This window comes from Meriones unguiculatus, chromosome 4, assembly GCF_030254825.1.
Source record: "Meriones unguiculatus strain TT.TT164.6M chromosome 4, Bangor_MerUng_6.1, whole genome shotgun sequence".
Classification (NCBI taxonomy): Eukaryota; Metazoa; Chordata; class Mammalia; order Rodentia; family Muridae; genus Meriones; species Meriones unguiculatus.
In genome coordinates, this window is record NC_083352.1 from 135,619,644 (window position 1) to 135,641,512 (window position 21,869).

The 21,869-nt window shown below is 44.1% G+C and overlaps 1 protein-coding gene across 6 annotated transcripts in view; it reads right to left on the reverse strand.

Annotated features, from left to right (window-relative positions):
* Positions 1–21,869, reverse strand: part of Macrod2 (mono-ADP ribosylhydrolase 2) — a 1,947,949-nt gene that overhangs the window by 115,562 nt on the left and 1,810,518 nt on the right. For 4 of the 6 annotated variants that reach the window (XM_060383167.1, XM_060383164.1, XM_060383162.1 and 1 more), the window contains 2 exons: positions 6,345–6,455; positions 2,173–2,241 (listed from right to left, as the gene is read on the reverse strand). In XM_060383167.1, the coding sequence (XP_060239150.1) occupies positions 2,173–2,241; positions 6,345–6,455 (180 nt within the window). The remainder of the gene's footprint in view (positions 1–2,172; positions 2,242–6,344; positions 6,456–21,869) is intronic. The other 2 variants (XM_060383165.1, XM_060383166.1) reach the window with 1 other exon arrangement.

The window sequence follows — 21,869 nt, forward strand, 5'->3', positions numbered from 1 at the left end:
TTGCATTTTTACATATGTCAAATATTTTTGAAATAATAGATACCTGAACATACAATTATATAGCATGAAGGAAAGTGTCATTTGAAAAAAGGCAATAAACAACAACAAAAAGAGATCAGTTGTATGGTGGACACTGTTGGTCCACTCAGATCTCCTTTGGGAAGAAACAGTTATTTTCCCGGGTACCCGCAGATGTCATGCCTTTCTGGCTTCTGCAATTACATCAATAGATAGGGCCTGTTTTACCCAAGAGCACACACATCCCTTCCCAGGAGAGCCAGCACCAGAATCTATGGCAGGCTGCCCCTGCCCTTTGTGGTTCTCTCCTTCAGCTGGGATCCATCTCTTCTGACAGTGCAGTGGAGCTTCCCATCAGCTGGTCCTGTGTCCTTCCCTTTTCCATTAAAGGAGTTGATTTCTAGAGATCTCTCTGATAAACAAGTCACTTCTGAATAATCTACTGTGGTCTGTCTTCTGGAAAGTCTGATCTATATGAGGGCCAGAGAAACAGCATGGGCACTGACCTGTGTTGTGGTACTGTATGTGGTTGATATCATCTTCTGAGCATGGGTGTTTGAATGCGTTGTGCGTGTGTATGTGTGCTCGCACATGCATACACAGGTGTGTGGTGGCCAGAGGCGGCCACTGAGCTCCCACCTCTGTCACAGGTGTGTGGCGGCCAGAGGCGGCCACTGAGCTCCCACCTCTGTCACAGGTGTGTGGCGGCCAGAGGCAGCCACTGAGCTCCCACCTCTGTCACAGAGTCTCTCAGCGAGTCTGGAGCTTGCCTGGCAGACAGCAAGCCTCTGATCTGCTGTCTCCAAATTCCAGCGCTGGGGTTACAGGTGTGCCTGTCACTGGGACCTAGCGGTGCTTTGGTTTTCATCATTTTTTTAGTTTTTGAGACAGAGTTTCATCTAGCCCAGACTGGCTTCAGATTTGAAGTGTAGCTGATGTTGGCCTTGAACTCCTAATCTAGCCTCTGACTCCTAAGTGCTGTGGTTACAGGAATGGGCTGTCACCAGTGGCTTAGGTGCCATCTGAGCTCAGAACGTGCTTTTACGTATTGTTTCATGCTCCCAGCCTAGAGGTAGACATCACTCTTGTCCTCATTACAGAAGGAAAAACGGACTTACAAAGAGGTGCGCCATGTTTTTTACTTGCTAATCACTTCCTTGTTTGCTAACTTGAATTATCTGCCAAAGGTCAGCAAAGTCGATGGTGGCAGAGCTAGGATCAAGTCCTAACCAGATAAGCCAATTACGTCAACTGCTCTCAAGTACCCATGATTAAGCCAAAGACTCACCAGGCAATGAGATATGGAATTAAATATGCCATTAAGTGAGCATCAAAACTTGAAGACTATTTTGAATTCAACAGACTCAAAGAATAGCAAGTCATAGTGGCAGGGTGAACCCATTTTCACATCACATCAGATTGAACAAATGGGTTCAAAGTACACTTAAGTTCCAGGTTGATGATATGGTTTATAAGGCACCCATTTGTTCAAATAAAATAGTCTAGTCAGGCAGTCACATGAATAGCAGGTATCAAATAGTTCTTATGGGGAGACCCCCCCCCAATCAGGAGGGAGCAGGGAGAAAGCTCTATTTCATTTTCCTTATTTTTTTAAAAAAAGCAGTTTGCATCTCTGTTTCATGGCACTTATCTCTAACAGTGAAAATTCCTCCCAATTATCTTCTTTTTGGCTTACTTGGGTGAGCAGCAACGTTTTCTCTTAGTGATAGTCTGTGGAATTGTGGCCTTGCCTCAGGTTTGTTTTTACGGAGACCCTTCGAATATTTCTTCCTTGGGCCATAGGGCCTCTGGTGGGGGGTCCTCAATTCCATGCTTTCAGACTTATGCCTGATGAGTAGTTATAAACAGCAGAATTGACAAATTGTTGCATTTCAGAAAAAAACATTTCTCTCTAGCCACACTCTCTCTGCTCCTGCTCTTATTTTACAAACATCATCTTTACAGGAACAAATGTAAATGCATATGTAAATTCTGAAGAGGTGTGATACGGAATTGAGGTGAGTGGGAGGAGTCCTTGTGTTCAGAACAGAGATGCTTAGGAAAATTGCTTTTGTCTGCTGTGTTAGTTTCCATGTAAACAAACCCGCTCAGTATACTTTGAAGGGTCTGTGAAGTTTGGATGTGATTTCATACCTTCATCTTTATGGACTTCAGCTTTTTCTTCAGAAGCAGGGCTGGCCATGGTTGTGGTGTTGACACCATCTATAAAACAGAAAGAAATGCTTCAGGCTTAATACCTTCAGGCTGTGGCTTTTCCTCCAGTACAGCTTCCTCCCCCTCAGCCAATGAAGGTCAGAGTCCTTCACACCCCAAATGGCTTTACAGGGTCTGATCCATCTTTTATAACCCATGAAGCATAAATCTTCACACAAGGTGGAGGCCAGGACACTACAAAATGTCTTCTGGGGAAGACGTGTTTGTTGGCCATAGCATGGCGACAGCTCCCGGAGCGTTTAGCTTCCTCTGCACTCAAAGAACGGAACAGCATTTTCCTCTGTGGTTGTGGTAACATATATCCATGCAAGTCTCTACAGACTGCCTTAATGCATGTGATTTAAAACAAAACAAAACAAAACAACAACAACAACAACAAAAACATTGTTTTTGCCTAGTTCAGCATTTTATCCTCCTGGCTGCCCAGTTGGACAGTGTGGTTCTCTGGCTGTCAGCACTGTGGTTGAGAAGAAGGGGACCACTCAAAGGACGGCACCCAGAGACATGAAGGGATTTCATGTTGCCCAGTGACAGAGAAGACTGTGTCCTCCCCATAGCACCATTTAAGGCCGGTCAGAGCAGATCTCTCCTACTGGGCTCATCAGAACTGTGGGAATTTGATTCATGTTTGGCCTCCACAATGCTAGCTACTACCATTAAAACTGTAAAATTAGGTTGCATTAAAGTCATCTGACAACTGGTAAAACAATATACATATTTTCTTATAGTTATTCAGTCACAGGCTTAACGATAAAATACACATTTTAAGGAAATTTTCTTACTTTCTACCATTCGTGTGTTATGTATGGTTGTTGGTCTTAGGTTGCATCTCTATTAGAACAGAGAATAGCCTCTCTGGAAGAGAGCTAGAGGGGCTAGGGCGGATCACTTTCTTTTGTTAGGTGTCACCTGCCTTCATCTTATAAAAAGGGCACAGGCCATCAGCCTTCCTTACTGTCACAGCACTCTCCATCTCCTTGCAGAGCAAAGCCCCCTGAAAGAAGCTGTGGCTAGTGCCTTGGGCTATGGCTTCTGAAGCCCTGCAGAAGCCAAAAGTGCTTTTCCAGCAGTCTTCCTAACACTGCATATTCTTCTTACTAGATGATTCTTGTTTTAGTCCAGGCTTTAAATATCTCCTATATTACAGTGTCTCCCAAACCTGATCTGTGGTGTTCACCTCTCCCTAATGTGAATTTGCTTATCGAATGTGACATCCCATATGGCTGTCTAAACATAGTTTCAAAATTTACCGATGCAAAAGTGAAACGATTAACTTTTCCAACAGGCTGTCTTCCGTGGAGCAGTCAAGTGACACCGTTGCCCTGCATGACACCTAAGCTGTATTCAAGGACCTCAGGGGACTCCTCTTTCCCCCACGAGCCCCACCCAGCCCTTCAGCTGTGTACCCTGTTGCTTCTTATTCCTAGAACATGCCGCATTTCAACCTTTTTGTTTCTATTTCCGGAATCCTCTGCCATTGTTCCTGTGCTCCTCTTCTAAGGCCACCTCTTTGACCCACTTTTACTCTCAGGCAAAATGAGTTCATTAATACATAGATCATTTATTCCAATACTGAAAGTCTTCCGTTAAGCCCTCCCTGCAGTAAAGCCAAACTGCATGGTGTCAGCCACAGTCTGCTCCTGCGGTTCTTACCAGGCCTCACACTCTTCCAGCCTCCCCCTTCCCCCCCTCCCCTCAGTCATACCCCAACTTATTGTCATGAAGCCAACTTATTGTCTGTCCCCTCTGTCTAGAACAGTCTTCTACCATCTCAGCATTCAGGGCTTATTTTAGTAAGACTTCCACAGTGAGCCCTCTATGGGTTACCCCGACTTCACCCTTTTTTCCCCTCTGTAAGCTACGTGAACCATCTGATAATATATCCTTTTCATTTGCTCATTGTTCGTATTCCTCCACTAGACTATCAGCTTCAAGGAGCCACAGATGGCATTTTTAGAACCAAATGCAATGTTGGGAATGTCCGCACTGAGCTGGGGAGGCAGTCAACCTTTGACATATATTCATTATTGATTTCTTGATAAATACTATATGGACTTGTACTTGATTTGATGGTGACAGCTGTCAGAATTTGTAAATTATGCTATTTTGAGGTTGTGTTTCCCATTGTGTGGAAGAGGCCTGCAGAGTTATACAGTCAACATTGGCACCGGAGACTATAGTGAATGAAAGCAAGATATTTTTATTTTGGAAACGAACAGCAGTTCAAGGGGCTTCAACAATTGAAACCATGTCTTCAATTGTCTTCAGCTGTTCAGTCGTCTAAACAGAGAAGGCTGTGGGAGGGCAAAATGTCCTGGATGAGCGAGAGGAGCCACTGAGAAGGGCAGGGGAGAGGCCATGGTGACCGGCTGGGAGGGAGCCATATTGAGTGGTGATGGCCACAAAACGAAAAAGAAACTTCAAGAACTCAGGGGGATTTAGGGGGAAAGGATGGATGAGTAAAACACAGGCAGTGGTGTGTGTGTGTGAGTGTGTGTGTGTGTGTGTGTGTGTATGTGTGTGTGTGAGTGTGTGTATGTGTGTGAGTGCGTGTGTGAGTGTGTGTGTGAGTGTGTGTATGTGAGTGTGTGTGTGTGTGTGTGTGTGTGTGTGTGTGTGTGTGTATACAGTGATGGGAGAAAATCAACGTTGATAAGACAGCTTGGAATAGAACAATGAGTGAGTAAAACTCAGAAAATTTCAACAGTTAGACCAGGGCCTCAGCTGCCAGCAGCTGGCTGACCAATACAAGTCATCCCTATACAGGAAAAACAGTGACAGCTTCTCATGGAAACCCCATCTTCATCTTGTGCTGGTCCCACCCTCCCTCCCTTTTCCCCCACTATGCCCCTCCCCTAGTCCACTGGTGGGGGAGGTTCTCTCTATCTGACCCTAGCCTTCAGGTCCCATTAGCACTGCCTGGTTCCTCTTTCTCTGTGGCCTACTTAGGCCACCTCGCCAGGGGGAGGTGATCAAAGAACCAGCCACTGAGTTCATGTGAGAGACAGTCCCTGTTCCCATTACTAGGGAACCCACTTGGACACTGAACTGCCATGGGCTACATCTGTGCAGAGGTTCTAGGTTATCTCCACGAATGGTCCTTGGTTGAAGTATCAGTCTCAGAAAAGACCCCTGAGCTCAGATTTTTGGCTCTGTTGGCCTCCTGGTGGAGCTCCTATCCCCTCCAGGTCTTTCTGTCTCTCCCTTCTTCCATGAGATTCCCTGTACTCTGCCCAAAGTTTGGCTGTAAGTCTTAGCATCTGCTTCGATACCCTGAGGGGTAGAGTCTTTCAGAGGCCCTCTGTGGAGGGCTCCTGTCCTGTTCTGTTTCTTCTCCAGCTTCCAATGTCTGTCCTATTTTCCCTTCTAAATGAGGATTAAGCCTCTTCCCTAGGGTCCTTTTTGTTCTTTAGCTCCTTTAGGACTATAGATTTTAGTGTGTTTTCCCGTATTGTGGTACCTTTACACAATGGAATACTGCTCAGCAATTAAAAACAAGGAAATCATGAAATTTGCAGGCAAATGGATGGAACTAGAAAAGATAATCCTGAGTGAGGTATCCCAGAAGCAGAAAGACACACAGGGTATATACTCACTTTAAATGGATATTAGCCTTATAATACAAGTTTTTGATCTTACTTATAGCTGTTGGGAGCGAGAGGCTGGCCAGGCTCTATGGCACTATCTACAATAGGCAGAGAAATAGCCAGGCACAGGGCTCTTCAAAATTAAATGCACAAGAAGATAAAATACCTCATTTAGTATGGAGAGAGACCCTTTTCTTCATTTTTTTCAAGTAGTTTTAATTTCACTTTTCTCCTCCTCTAAGTAAGTCTGCCCATTTTGACCTGATCTAAGTCATCCAAGCTCTGATGTAGTGCTTCCAATCTTGACCCACAGTTCTTAGCACCTTACTAAGCAATCTGTTATAACTGGAAGGAAATGGAGCTGGTAAGTGAAATGCTGCCATTTTCTATGAGAGCACAGTCAGCTCTGCTTCCAGAGCTAGAGAGAAGAAGGAAGGCTGGGGTTAGTCAGGTAAAAAGGCATAAGCATTTTCAGGCAATAACATGAGTAGAGTTGTTGTTCACCTCTGTGGATGAGGCCTAGGAGACTCCTCAAAAGAAACCTGAGCCCACCTGCTTCTTGGCTCTGCCCTTCCATTTCTTCCGCAGTTTGCTTTTCTTCTGGACCACATTCATCTTTCAAGAAAACCACAGGGGGAGAAAAAAAATCAAGTCAATTTATGAAATATCTCTTTATGGCTAATATGCAGCACTGAAATTAATTGCAACCAATGTAGCATAACTCCCCAGAAACACAGCAGAGAGATGAATCAGAGGCAGAGAGCAGAGGACTCTCCCACACAAATAGGTGCATGTACGCTCATCCCTTCTCCCAGGATTTGCTACACAGAAACAATACTGCAGTAAGCAATATTCACTCAGAGGTGCTGGAAACATCTCTCTTTCTGGCCAAAGATGCCAAACACGCTTCACTTCTGACCTTCTTCTTCTTTTTTTGGGGTGTGTGTGTGTGTGTGTGCCAGCTTTGGTGTAAGAGATCTAGCTGCTCTTTTTTTTAGTTAATTAATTAATTAATTAATATTTACATTTTTCTTTATTAATTATACTTTATTACCTTTGTATTCCCCCCCTCCATGATTCCCTTCCTCCTCCTGTCCCAATCCCTCCCTTCCTCCACCCTCTGCATGCATGCTCCTCCCCAAGTCCACTGATAAGGGAGGTCTTCTTTTCCTTCCTTCTGATCCTAGTCAATTAGGTCTCATCAGGAGTGGCTGCATTGTCTTCTTCTGTGGCCTGGTAATGCTGCTTCCCCCTCAGGGGGAGGTAATTAAAGAGCAGGCCACTGAGTTCATGTCAGAGACAGTCCCTGTTCCTATTACAATGGAACCCACTTGGATACTGAACTGCCATGGGCTACATCTGTGCAGGGGTCTTCGGTTATCTCCATGCATAGTCCTTGGTTGGAGTATCAGTCTCAGGAAAGACCCCTGTGTTCAGATTTTTTGGTTCTGTTGCTCTCCTTGTGGAGTTCCTGTCCTCTCCAGATCTTACTGTTTCCCACTTCTTTCCTAAGATTCCCTGCACTCTGCCCAAAGGTTGCCCATAAGTCTCAGCATTTGCATTGATAGTCTGCAAGGCAGAGCTTTTCAGAGGTCCTCTGTGTCAGGCTCCTGACTTGTTCCCTCTTTTCTCCTTCTTCTGATGTCCAGCCTCTTTGCCTTTCTAGATAGGAATTGAGTATTTTAGCAAGAGTCCTCCCTCTTGATTAGTTTCTTTAGGTGTACAGATTTTAGTAGGTTTATCCTATATTATATGTCTATATGAGTGAGTATATACCAGGTGCATCTTTCTGCTTCTGGAACAGCTCACTCAGGATGATCTTTTCCAAATCCCACCATTTACCTGCAAATTTCATGATTTCCTTGTTTTTAATTGCTGAGTAATATTCCAGTGTGTAGATATACCACAATTTGTGCATCCATTCCTCCATTGAGGGGCGTCTGGGCTGTTTCCAGCTTCTGGCTATTACAAATAAGGCTGCTACAAATATGGTTGAGCAAATGTCCTTACTGTGTACTTGAGCCTCTTTTGGATATATTCCTAGAAGTGGTATAACTGGATCTTGAGGAAGCTCTGTTTCCTAAGTGTCTGAGAAAGTGCAAGATTGATTTCCAAAGTGTTTGTACAAGTTTACATTCCCACGAGCAATGGAGGACGGTTCCCCTTTCTCCACAACCTCTCCAGCATGTGTTGTCTCTTGAGTTTTTGATCTTAGCCATTCTGATGGGTGTAAGGTGAAATCTTAGGGTCGTTTTGATTTGTATTTCCCTGATGGCTAATGAGGTTGAGCATTTCTTTAAGTGTTTCTCTGCCATTCGATATTCCTCTATTGAGAATTCTCTGTTTAGCTCTGTACCCCATTTTTAAATTGGATTACTTGATTTTTTTGCTGTTTAACTTCTTTAATTCTTTATATATACTGAATATTAGCCCTCTGTCAGATATAGGGTTGGTGAAGATCCTTTCCCAATCTGTAGGCTGTTGTTTTGTTCTGAGGACAGTGTCCTTTGCTTTACAGAAGCTTTTCAGTTTCATGAGGTCCCATTTATTGATTGTTGCTCTTAGAGCCTGTGCTGTTGGGGTTCTGTTCAGGAAGTTGTCTCCTGTGCCAATGAGTTCTAGGGTCTTCCTCACTTTTTCTTCTAACCGATTTAATGTGTCTGCTTTTATGTTGAGGTCTTTGATCCACTTGGAATTTAGTTTTGTGCAGGGTGATAAGTATGGATCTATTTGCATTTTTCTACATGTAGACATCCAGTTAGACCAGCACCATTTGTTGAAGATGATCTCTTTTTTCCATTGAATGGTTTTGGCATCTTTGTCAAAAATCAGGTGTTCATAAATGTGTGGGTTTATGTCAGGGTCTTCTATTCGATTCCATTGATCCACCAGTCTGTTTCTATGCCAGTACCACGCAGTTTTTATTACTGTTGCTCTATAGTACAGCTTGAGATCAGGGATGGAGATACCTGCAGAAGATCTTTTATTGTAGAGGATTGTTTTAGCAATTCTGGGTTTCTTGTTGTTCCATACGAAGGTGAGATTTTTTCTTTCAAGGTCTGTAAAGAATTGTGTTGGTAATTTGATGGGAATTGCATTGAATCTGTAGATTGCTTTTGGTACTTCAGACCTTCTTTTCTGCTGTGAATGAAGTCACATGCTCAGTGGAAGGAGCTTGACTGATTTTCTGTGCCTTTTGTGTTTTTGTTAGGTATGTGCTTCTAAATTTTTATTTTCATTTATCTTCTGCATAATGATCTAACACATCAATGCTATGAATTGTTCTTGTCCTGAATTCATTATGTTGATCAATTGTATAACTTTGTAAAAAAAAAAAAAAAAAGCGGGAGGGGGCAGTTGCAGTAGAGGCTGCTACTTGCAATAAATTAATTTTTGGTCTTAAATTATGTTCTATATCTGTGAATTTACGGGCAGAGAAAATATACTCCCAAGGGCAAGTAAAGGCCTGAATTTGTAATTATTTTAGGGATATCTTCAAAACACTTTTGTGGGAAGGGAAATATTAATTATTACCTTATATAAAGACACAGGAACAGAACATAAAACATAGTTATATACAGAAAACTGAAAATCAGAAGTTAGCAATGTGAAGTACAAATGACCAGAAGGCTTTCTCCCCAGGAGCAGCAGCTGTCTCTTTTCTGTGTGAATGTAACCTGGACTGTCTTGTTTGATCCAGGGGATAAGGCGGAAATCATGTCCTGACACAGCTGAGCTGCCCTCAGAAGGACAGTCCCTGCTTTCGCCTTTGGGAACAGTAGCTGTAACTGCAATGCAGTCCAGGCTGCATTCCCCTGGATGGAGAGGGACATGGAATCAAGTGCTGAGGAGGCAGACACGTGAGGGAGACAGGGCATCACCTCACTGTTCTCCCCAGCTCCCTGTAGAATGCAGAATGGCTATGTCAGCCAATGTCACAGAACAGAAGGGTCACACAGCCCTCTCCATCCCTGTCCCGTAAGCAGATCTAAGCCACCAACGTTTATTTGCTTAGTGGGTTTTGAGAACCACCATCAGCTACTGTTTGTTCTTTTCTGGTTTGGTGTGGTTTGGTTTGGTTTGGTGTGGTGTGGTTTGGTTTGGTGTGGTGTGGTTTGGTTTGGTTTGGTGTGGTTTGGTTTGGTTTGGTTTGGTGTGGTTTGGTTTGGTGTGGTGTGGTTTGGTTTGGTTTGGTGTGGTGTGGTTTGGTTTGGTTTGGTGTGGTTTGGTTTGGTTTGGGCTTTTGAGACAGGGTTTCATTCTGCGTCCAGTCTGGCCTTGACCTTCATTTCTCATGCTTGTATCTCCTGCGTGCTGGGATGGGAGGCGTGTGCTGCTTTCCTCAACTTTACCACTGGTTCTTAAGACAAAGCAGAAGTCTGAAAATCTTCCCCACAAGCTCCCTTGACTAGTAGAAATGAAACACCCACCCTAGAAGCTGCAGAGAATCATTTACTGAGATTCTTGACAAACAGTCCATTGGACAGCTTTCACTCTGGACAGGATTGCGGTCCATGAACACCTAAGTAGGTGCAGAATCCATCTCGCCAGGGGCACAATGCGAGTTTGAGTATGAGAAGCCGGGGGTAGGGGGTGGGAGGGGGGTTCTCTGTGTGCTTTTAAATCTCCTGCAGTCAGTGATTCATTTAAAAGCCCCACACAGCACCTCCAGTGTTCTCTGTTAAGAGTCTTCATGGAGGTGACAGCACTAGAGTTTGCTCTTGGGAGGAAACTCTAGCCATCGTGATTGTTCTTGTTTCCTTAATAAAGCCAAGTGGGCACAGGGGCACGTGCCAAAAATTCAGTCAATATTTCTCCCTTCTTCCCTACCAAATGAACTGAGCTGAGAAGGAGGATACTCTGCCAGCTTTCCTCCAACAGACAGACTCCATAACACAGATTTCTAGGTCTGAAGCCTGTAGGTGAGAGACTGCCTTTAAAATTAGTCTGGTTCCCACTCTTCTTAGAGACAGGGGACAGGGACAGAGAGCCACCTTAACAGGAAGACAGGCGGGGAAAGAAACAAGTCTCAGGAATGCAAGGAACTGCGTCTGGCAGTTTTATATGCACAAAAAGGTAACTCACATTCAGACTCCCAAACCCAGCTCTCCCCTCAGCCAGGGGTTTACCTGGCAGTGGTCCTGGGTTTTCTCTGCCTTTCCGTGCGAGCACTCCCTAACTAACACAGATATCCCAGAGGCGCGCGTTTCTTCCCCTGCAAATTCCTACTTGAGTATTTCTGCTCTTGGGAAGCTAGCTTAGGAATCGCTTGGCATGTTCATCATGGAAGAAAGGCATTCTAGAAGCAGGCTGGGTTTGCCGTTTGCGTAGCATGCTCTCAGCTGCAAAGGTACCTTTTCAATTTCGGAGACAATTCACGCCCACATCCAGCAGGGGGCGCCAATGCAGAAGGCTTGCTTTCAAAGCTCGCCGTGCACCCGTGGGCAATTAGATTAGCAAGCAGCTCGCTGTCATCTCGGACAGTCTGGCTGCCTTCTGTCTTTCCATCCATTTTAGACGCTTCCAGTGAGAGAGTGAGTGATTGCTTCTGCCGGAGTGTGTGTGTGGTGGGGGCGGCGAAAGGCACGGGAGGGGAGGGGCGCGCAGTCAACAGGGAGTCACGAAGTGTTTAGTTAGGAGAGCTTGGTCTGTCTATCTTCACAGGAAACACATAAACGATAAAACGGTAAGTGGGGCAGGGCACATAAACTTGTGGTTTCTCGAAGGGATTTAAAAGGTTACAATAAATGCGAAGCAGTGCCTGCAGGGTCGCACTCGGCAATTTTGTTAGGTTAAAAAATGTCACACAGAAGCTATCTTCCAGAGAGCAGAATTCTCCCCGTCACACACCTTCAGGATCATAGATTCACCTGAGATAATAAGTTCCACAGCTTTCATGTTGTGTGAGATGTGACATTTTACTTTCCCACGTTAAAAAAGCAGAATAACCAGTAAGGATTTTGCTATGGTGTCCTTCCTACTTCTCTAGTATTATTTTGGACCCTCAGTCTTTTAATCCATATTTATTAAGCATGTGCTATTTGCAAGAACACATTTCATGACGTTTACATGAGTGAAGTGAAGGGCCCTCCTGCAGAATGAATTCACAGGAGAAGGGGAGTCTGTCACCAGCGAGGCGGTGACAGGAATTCTGTGCGTGTTTAATTCCATACTGAGGGAGGATTGGAAGGCAGGACCCAACGTTATGGCCATGAGGTGTTTGTTGTCTTCCTATTTTTAGTTCCTTCTGCAGGCTGTGTAGAAAGCCAGGGAGGGAAGGGGAGAGCAGTCAGTCAGGCCCGTGGCTGGGGAAGCAGCCTGCTGTGTCCTGCTCACTGGCATGCCTTTGCAGGTCTCCAGACTTTTACACACGCAAATCAGTTCAAATACAGCTGTTGACAGACTAAGTTCTTGGCCCTAAATCTTCAGTCCCCTGCAACAGGATAATTTACGTCAGGGTCCCCGCTCTGTGAGGAGGAAATTCTGACAGTCCAGTGATGTTGGACTTACGCCACACGACTTGACCTGGGCAGTGGAATACGTGTGGATAAAATGCGAACAACTCTTAAATGTGCTGTGTAAATAGATTTGTGTCTGACGCTCCTGTCCTTTGTCACGGCAAGAAGATGCTTTTGTAGCTGCTGCTTGAAGGAGGACAAGATGTAGGTACTGCAGACTTCAGCCCAAATAGTAGAGTCTGAGGCCAAGAGTAAGTAATTCATAGCTCAAGACAGGTTCTCATGAGCATAAGAAAAAAATAACTTCTGTAAGTAACTGGAAGTCAGGCCAGCATATGACATTATTATTGTTATAAGTAACACATACATAACAAACATACATATGCTATGTTTTTCCCAAACCTCTTAGTAAGTGTTCCCACTCTTTTGTGTATGTGGTAGGTATTTTTATGTATTCCTGTGTGTGTGCCAGAGGTAAATTATGGGTATCTTTTGAAATTTCTCCTCCTGCACTTTGGTGTGTGTGTGTATGTGTGTGTGTGTGTGTGTGTGTGTGTGTGTGTGTGATGCAGATAAGCACACTCATGAAGGTGGTCAGGAGCCAGAAGAGGGTGCCAGGTGTCCTGCTTTATCACTCTCTGTTTTTTTCCTTGGATGTAATGTGTCTCACTGAACCTGCAGCTAGACTGGTAGTCAGCGAACTCCAGTGATTTTCTTGTCTCTGACCCTGGATGGCATGAGTGGCCACGTCCGGCTGCTTGCATGGGTGCTGGACATTTGAACCCAGAACTTCATGTTTGTGCAGCAAGTGCTCTTACCATGGTGCCGTCTCTCCAGTCCCCACCCACGTCATTTAATGATGGTCCCTCAGTCACCTAGACTGGCCGGCCACCAAGCCCCAACCATCCTCCTTAGCTGGAGTTTCAGGCAAGCAGTGCTGCCCCGCGTCTCCACAGAAGCTTGCGCCGCAGGCCCTTAACCAACAGAGCCCTATGTTAGCACTCTCTCCTGGAAGGAGCCTCGTCTCGCCTCAGTCTTGTTTTCTTCTCATCTATATTTTCATTTCACACATTTCAAAATTGTCTAGAAACACACATTTGGAAATGAAGTTAGATTATATAAGAGAGAAATGGTCCTAAAGAGTGTCGCTGCCATCGGCATGATGATGTTTATGCTTTGTTTAATTATCTAGTTACGTGGGCAACACCTAGCATGTGCCCATTGCTGGCTTCCTTCTGCTCAGTCTGGAAATGCTCTGTGCAGAGTATTAAATTTAATTCCTGTAGCAAACTCAAGAAATAGGCTTGGCCAGAGTACTTTGTGTAGGACTGTCCTAGATAGCAATTGCAAATGGCCACTGCAAATGGCCCTGACATCAATCTGCTCTTGCCTTCCTGAAAAGACAACTAATATTTGTTGTCTGAATATGATGGTTAAATTTTGGTAAGACAAAAATGTACAAAATTATACTTTAAAATTAAAGCTGAGGAATAAAGCTGCCACTTTCTATGAATTTTCTGAATTGATAAAGAACACAAAGATTCCAAGATTTTTGACACTTTGCAACAGGTGGACCCAATACTACAAACCTAAAATTTTTATTTTAATACTTTATACATTGGCATAACATGTCATTGCCTTAATATAAATATTAATATTTTATCATTTTTTACACTGGAATAATTTTAAAGAGCAAGGACAAGAGGGAGTTTCTTTTTGTTTTCAGTCTGATACACTAGAGAATGAACTTCAGACATGACCCTCCCCTTATTACTCCGTTAGCTTTGAACACATTGGTGTGAGTTCTATACAAAAAGCCTTTCTCTTCCTAACCAAACACAACCACCAAGACCTGGAAATGAACACACACAGCATTGCTCTTATCCAAGCCACAGATCACAATGGCGTTATACCAACTCTCAAGACATCCTTTACAGCCATTCAGGAGCGACGACAGTATCTTCCCGTCATAGTTCTTTGATCTCCTCCCAACTCTGCTCAAGTCTGCTGCCCAGCAGTTTATTCCCTCACCAGATGTCTTAGGTCAGTGAGAGTAACCACCATCACTCTAGGAAGGAACAACAGGAAGGAGTGAGGCAGGAAAGAGTAAGGACAGAAGAAATAGGAGGGCAGAGGGAGCACTAACTCCAAACTGACACAGTTGTGGTTCTGGGGGTGTCACCAGCTGCTTTAGCGGTCTTCCTGAGAAGTCTCCAAGTTGGCTGACTCCTGTTAATGGGAAGCATCATGCTTGTCTTTCGGGAAAGATAAATAGGCATCCACCTGAGCGCTCTCCAGCTGTGTTTGGTGGCAGCTGCTGCCTGCTGCTGCCTCCTTTTATCACCTATGTGCTTGGCTACCGCATGCTCCAGTGAACCCACACATTCCTACTCGTCTAGCCTCTGCTTTTACAGATACAGAAATTGAGGTGTTTTAAATGAGGTAACTCCACAGATCTAGCAGAGTTCTTTTAGAGCTCTTTTGATGCAGGTCATTGTTAAGATATATTTTAAAATATGCCACACATACTTCAGATCTGTTATTAAAGATATTTATTTGGAGGAAGGGAACAGAAGAGAGTCAGGGCCTGAGTGATCCATGAGGGCAAAGACAGAGAGAGACAGAGGGACAGAGATGGGGTGCCCTGACAGACAGACAAAAGCAGAGAGAGCAAGAGAGGAGAGCAAGAGTGAGAGAGAAAGAGAGAGAGGCAGAGAGAGAGAGAGAGAGAGAAGAGGCATGGTCTTTTTTATTCCTAGGCCCTGGCAGCAGTGATCACATCATGATGACATCACAGCTGCCTGAACAACCTGGGAATGGGCTAACGCATCAAGATCTGTGTAGTCAGAGTACTACAATGCTCGGCTTTTCTCTTGCCAGATTCTGGTGACCTGTGTCCACCTGCTGCACAGTTGCTGTGCAGCTTCTTCACCCCCAAAGGTTCACAGCATGATCCCCACAGTATGACAGTGAGGCAGTCTCTAAGAGGTGGCGCTGACAAGAAGGCGGAATGTGGGATATGGCAGAGGAATCAACGTATGCTGGAGGCGTTCTGTCAGTTTCTGCAGGACCTTGTCTCCCCATCTGATCTCTTTCTGAAGCCCTGGGCCATTGTGAAAGTCACAACCAGAGAACAAACAGATGGAAATGCCTGACTCTGAACCATAGGCCTTTAAACTGTGGGCTAAATAAACCCTTTTTAATGAACTACTCAACCTTATGTGTTTTGTAACAACCCTTTGTTATAGAGGTGCCCCTGCCTCAGCACCTGGTGTGGTGCCTTAAATAGATTAGGAGCTCCATATACACATACCAAGGGATTAAGAAAAAAAAGTCATGTTCTCCCCAGGTAGTAATTATTACTTGTGCTTGACATATATTTCAGTTCTTTAAGTTGAAAAGGTGTGATGTCCACCTGAGAGCCCATGCTTGAACTGCATAAAGCTGTTGGTTAGTTTTCAAAAAATCCATCTTTCCTTAGTGTCAGATAATGGTTCCTAAAATGCACATGGAATATAATTTAAGGAGCAAAGTAAGTTAGAATCCATCTATTTTTACTTCCACTCTTGAACTAGCTTCCATCCAATTTTTCTCCAAGTCTACAGCAATGATGTCCCAGCATGCTTTGTTGTTCTAACTTCTAACTCTTATTTCCAAACTCTATTCTCAGCTCGGAAGCTAGTTGGTTTGAAAAATGTGAGCTAGGTCACACAGAGTCTTCGCTCACATTCTGAGACAGGAAGATCTCTGTGGAGGACCTCCTCTGGGTTCCCTGAGCTCATTCTTTTCTGTTCTCCCGTTAGCCTCTAAGGGAAGGCTGGCATGTCCCAGGACAGACCACTGTATTAATACACATTCACAGTGTCTTTTTCTTTTATTTTTAGACTAAAACATTATGATGAAAGCTGAGCTTGCCCAGAGGCATTGTGGTCTACCACTGTAATCTCTCAAATCATGCTCTATGACCTTGAGATAAGCACACCCTTGAATGTGTCCTCAATCTTTTCTTTTTAAAATTATGATCTTAAACTGAGCATGCTCAAAAAAGTACCTGTGGTTATTCGAATAAGATTGGCCCTCATTGGCTTACACAGCTGAATGCTTAGTCAGCAGGGAGTGGCACTGTTTGAAAGGATTAGAAGGATTTAGAGATGCGGTCCCTTTGTAGGAGGCAAGTCACTGGGGATGGACTCTGAGGTTTCAAAAACCCCAGGCCAAGCCTAGAGTCTCTCTTCCTGCCTATAGGTCAGAATTTAGCACTCAGCTACTGCTACTGCTCTAGCACCTGCCTGCATGCTGCCATGCTCTTCACCCCGATTACAATAAAGTAAACCTCTGAAACTGTAAGCAAGCCCAGAATTAAAGGATTTCTTTTATGAAAGCTGCTGTGGTCATGATGTTTCTTCACAGCCACAGAACAGTGACTAAGACAATACTCTTTAACTGGGTGTGATCAACAATGGACCCATCCTTGTGAGCCATGGTGGTGTAGCATTAGGGGAGGCAGAGGCAGGTGGAACATTGAGTTCAAGGCCAGAATGGTCTACTACAGGCAAGTCTACATAGAGAAACCCTGTCTTGAAAACAAACAAACAAACAAACAAACAAATAAACAGAGTGGACCCATTCTATATAAATATGAATATTCACCCTTGAAAAAAGTCCCTTTGATTCAGTTGGTAGATGAAAGAACTGTTTTTAAAATAACTCACATGATTTCATTCTTGTTGCCTGTTATAAATCTTTCTCTACTCCTGGCTCTGAATGTATTGGCTTTGCACTCACCATCATATGAGCTGATTGGATCACACTCCCCTTTATTTGCTGCCAGACTTTCAGGGTATGGCTGTTTCTCTAGGACACTAGGAACTTTTCTTTGCACACCTTGTCCTGTCTCCTTGCTGGCTACTTCAAGTCTTTGTTTAAATGTCTCCTTCTAGTGAGGTCTTTGCTGAATCCAATCCTCCATATAAACTCATATCTTGTCTCACACTTACACTCTTTTCTCCTCTTTCAGAACTAACCAGTGTCTCTTTATTAATCATCCATCACTCAGCTTATGAGGCTATCATGTATGTTTCACGGTCATGTTTTTGTGTACCTGTCACTGATTAAAGGTCCTTTCTACCCTGGCAAGGATCTTTGTCTACTTTGTTTCCTGATGGCCACTAAGGATGTAGAGTGAGAATGTGGTATGTATTCAACAACTATTCATGACTTAATGAAATATAGAAACTGCCTTATCTGGCCTTGCCTGCCTAGTTTGTGAACAGACTAGAAAAAAAAAAAAAAAAAAAAAGGAGAAACTAACCCTTTTTAACTTCTTCAGAGCTGAGATGCATAAATCATGTGGGAAAGAATTTTTCCAGACAGTTGACCCAGGTATAAGAGACCTTCACTTTAAGACACCTGCTGCCATTTTATCTCCATGCTAGAACAGTGGGCCAAAGAAAGGAATGATTTCCCGGGGCCGGTGATCACTTATATGTACCTTGCTCCAATGTAGCTTTCTAAATTGATGTGCAGAGTTTTCTGGGAAGATGGCAAGGCTCCTATAGGCAGTGTGAGTGTGAATGGTGTGTGTGTGTGTGTGTGTGTGTGTGTGTGTGTGTGCTGAGTCAGGCTTTCTGTTTGACAGAAGCTTTTCCACCCTACCCAAAACAAACTTGAAAAGTAGGTGCAAGACTCATGGCTCAGTCTTCAGTCATGGGGTGGGGAAACGTGGGAACCATGTCTCAAGTACCTTAGTGATGTGCAGAAGGAAGGGGAACTCATGGAAAGTACTGTTCTTAAAGCATGCGTAGCTGTGAAGGAGGACAAAGTAAGAGGACATACAGAACATTATAGCACGCATCTCTTCTGTCTACACACTTTGTATGACAGCAGAGCATCAAGGTCTGAGGAAGGAAGATTGAACTTCATGGCGCTTGAACGCCAACAGTGTGACCCTGGCACACGGTGATGAATCCTACTGTAAAAATAACAGAAATCAATACGCTGGAGATCTATTTGCAATATCACATGAGCCCCTAATAGCTAACATATGGCTCAGCATATGGCATGTTGACACACTCTAACTCCAATAGGGCTGGCTTTTAATCGAAGGATTTCTAGGTATTTTACAAACAGGATTCATCAGCCAGGCCTTCCCAGGGAAAGCTGTGGAGCCTGGAGAGACATACAGTATCCCGACACAATCAAGATCTACTAAGGAGTGTTAGTAAGAAGAAAACAGTAAATACTGTAAAAAGAAGTTAATAAATGGAAATTCAGCAACTTTCCCAAAGGCTCCCAAGGACTTGATGGGGCAACTGAGATCAGAGGTCAGATTACGCTGGCAGAGGCTGTCACTGTGCTAGGTGGTCAGTACTGGAGAAGCAACAATAAATTACACCCGTTCCCACACATTCGCATAAGCTGGTCTCCACAGCTGGGAAAGCTGTGACCAAAGTCAGCTTACTAGAATAGCATTTCAGTGGAGTTTTCTCCCCTCCTCATTCCTTCTTCAATTGTATTTTTCCATTAACTTCAAGCCCCAAGGTTAAATTCCCTTCTAAAAACCTAGAATTCTCTACACTGTCATTTCTGTTCCCCCATCAAAATAACCAGTGCGCCTACACAGTTGTCTCAAACAGGCACACATTGTACTTTGTACAGATGTTAAATTCAGAATTGGCAAAAGAATGCAGGTTTTTTATTTTTTATTTTCAACTTTCCAAAGAATGGGAAGTATATAAAGGCTGTCTTTAAATAGAACCATCATCCCATGAATAAATTCAAAAGCCTTTAGATATCTTTATCATCAATTAATGTTTGCTGGATACCTACAAAGTACAAGATGCTGGGGAAGGAATGAACTAGATTCTTTGGAAAACAAAATACTACCCAAGACAGGTGGAAGAGCTTCCTGAGAAGTGTCCGTGTGACTATCCAACATGGGAGTGGTGCTAGGGATGAGTGTTAAGAAAGATTAGGAAGCACATTTCCTCTGCACATATCTGCATGAGTGCTGTGTCAACGGGACTGTCCTTAGTTCAGCATGTGTCTCTTCTCATGGCTTTGTCCCCGTGGCCCCGTGGGATGTCGCTGATGATAGATGACATGCACGCATGAGTGCTGGCTTCCCTGTGGGACAACTCCAGAAGAAAGCTCTTTTGCATGGTGAACAGACTAGTTTACAACCTCTCTGGTACGACTGAATGCACAGGTATCTAAGATTGTGGGCATCCCCTGTTATCTTGGAATGTATAAGCTTTCATTTTTAGGCTATTAGAACTTGTTCTTTCAAAACAGTTATTCCTTTCATGATGAACCCCACTATTTTAGGTGAAAACAAAAATTATAAGGTAACTCTTGGAATTTTCTGAAGTTGGTGGAAATGATGTGTACAAATAGATTCTGACCCTCCAAATTTATAACCCTACATAGAGCCTTCACAACCGCTCCAAGGTTGACTAACAGAAAGGCAATGCTTTATTTGCATACTTTCTCACTTCTAAAAGTTGTTGCATAATGGCTTAGTATAAAGCAAATTTTTATCTGTGTCTGATTTGTATCAGAAAGTACAATACATCATTCCCTTTTCATCACATGAAAGTACAGTAGTCACAGTACCCACATGGTACTGGTACCATGATATCGTGAGTATAAAAATTCACAGATGCTCACATCCTTACATAAAATGGTGTGTTTTTACACAACTTGTGGAGCCATCTTGTACATATTGCATTGTATCTAGATGACCTTACCACTTAATACAATGTGAAGGGTATGGAAATTGTTATGACTGTTTGGTTTAGAGAATATGATAACAAGGAAAAGAATTCACACCTGCTTAGTAGAAATGCCATTTTTTTTCTTTAGTGGGATCTGAAGTTGCAGAACCTGGGGATATGGAGAGTAACTATAATTTGCAATCAGTGAAACTACACAGCTTTAGGCAGAAGAAGCCAGTGCTGAGTTTGTGTGTAATTAGGACACAGGAGCCTGTCTTCCCTTTAAGTCTCACAATGTCCTTCATGGAAGACACTTAGAACTTACTGGATCAAGAGCTGAGGTTCCCAAATGTTACCACGCTCCGGAAGGCACACGCAGGCTTCTTACAGGGCACACTGCTGAATTCTGCTTTAGCAGAGCTAGGGATGGGGCTTGAACCTTTGAGTGTCAAAAAGTAAAAAGAGAAACAAAACCTCAGGTGTGGGGTGTCACATCTTGGGAAACATTGGCCCTAGTGTATTAACTAGTAAGAACTGAAGCTACGCTCTGTTGCATTTCTCATTCATAATAAATGGTCTCGGCAGCCCACTTAGGCTCAAGACTGGATTCTTCATTTTCCACCCTCTGAAACTTTGGAACCAGGAGTCCAGCAGTCTCTTGAGAAAAGTGATTACTAGAAAAAGTGATTTTTAAAAAATAAAACTTTGCTTTAAAAGTCTTAATTAAATCATTTTTGCTTAAGATATGTGTCAAACCTTTGAGTGAAACCCTTGGGAGCTTCTGCTCTTCAGAGACTGAGTTGAGGATTCCAGGACTGAACATGGCAAGAAAACGGCTCTTCCAGAGCCTACCGAGGAGACACAGGAGTGCCCAACCTCTGCTATGTGTGTCAAACAGCATGCAGGAGGAAGCGGGGGGGGGGGGGGGGGGGGGGGAGGCATACATCCAATTCCAGGCAGGAGCAGCCAGTGAAAGCTCCTCAGTGGAGGTACTGCTTCACCGAGAAACACGTTTGTCCTTGAGCACAGTTTCCCGAGCATCTAGTGTCCGCCAGACTGTCTCGTTTAGGACGGTGACTGCCACTGCCCCCACACAGCTATCTGGCATTTGAAATATGCTAGTCCAGACTGAGATGTCCCATAAAGTACATCCCAGATGCTGCGGGCAGCGGGTTGCACTGACATTTGAGACCCACACATTTAGGTAAGACACTGGTTTTACACAGTAGAAATGATTTTCAGTGCCCTCAGACCTAGAATCCTCTGGCCTGAGCCTTCCGAAGGCTGGGAGTCAAGATGTGTATCTATGCTTTCTTTGGCTTCTAAGATGGCTTTTCAGAGCTTAAAAATGGCATACGCAGTTGTGAGTCACACTACATTTCCACCCCGGAGCACTGCTTGAGATACAGCCCGGGAGGAGCGGCAGAACTGCGCATCCAGACGGGCAGATGGACATTGTCGCTCAGTCTGTCCCTCCTTTGTTTCCCACCTCTAGTTTCTGTGGATCCCAGTGACTTCTCCCTCTGAATGTACTGAAAGAGGTTTTTTGTTGCTGTTGTTTTTTGTTTGTTTGTTTTGTTTTGTTTTGATTTTCCCTGGTCTCTAAGGAAAGCTTGTCGCGCTGATCTTGAAGTGGGGCAGGGTAGCAGTTCAAACCCTAGAGGCGGCCTAGTCCATGGGAGCGGAACAGCGGGGTGCGTAACCACACCCAGCGTTAGGGCACCCTCAGTGGGGTAGCTCTGCGGTCTACGCACGCTTTCTCCCAGTACCCCCCCCCCCCTGAGGGCTGAGACCGAGCTGTCCCCACAGTGCCTTTGTCTAGGCACCCCTTTTTGTTTGCCTCTCCTTCCCCATCT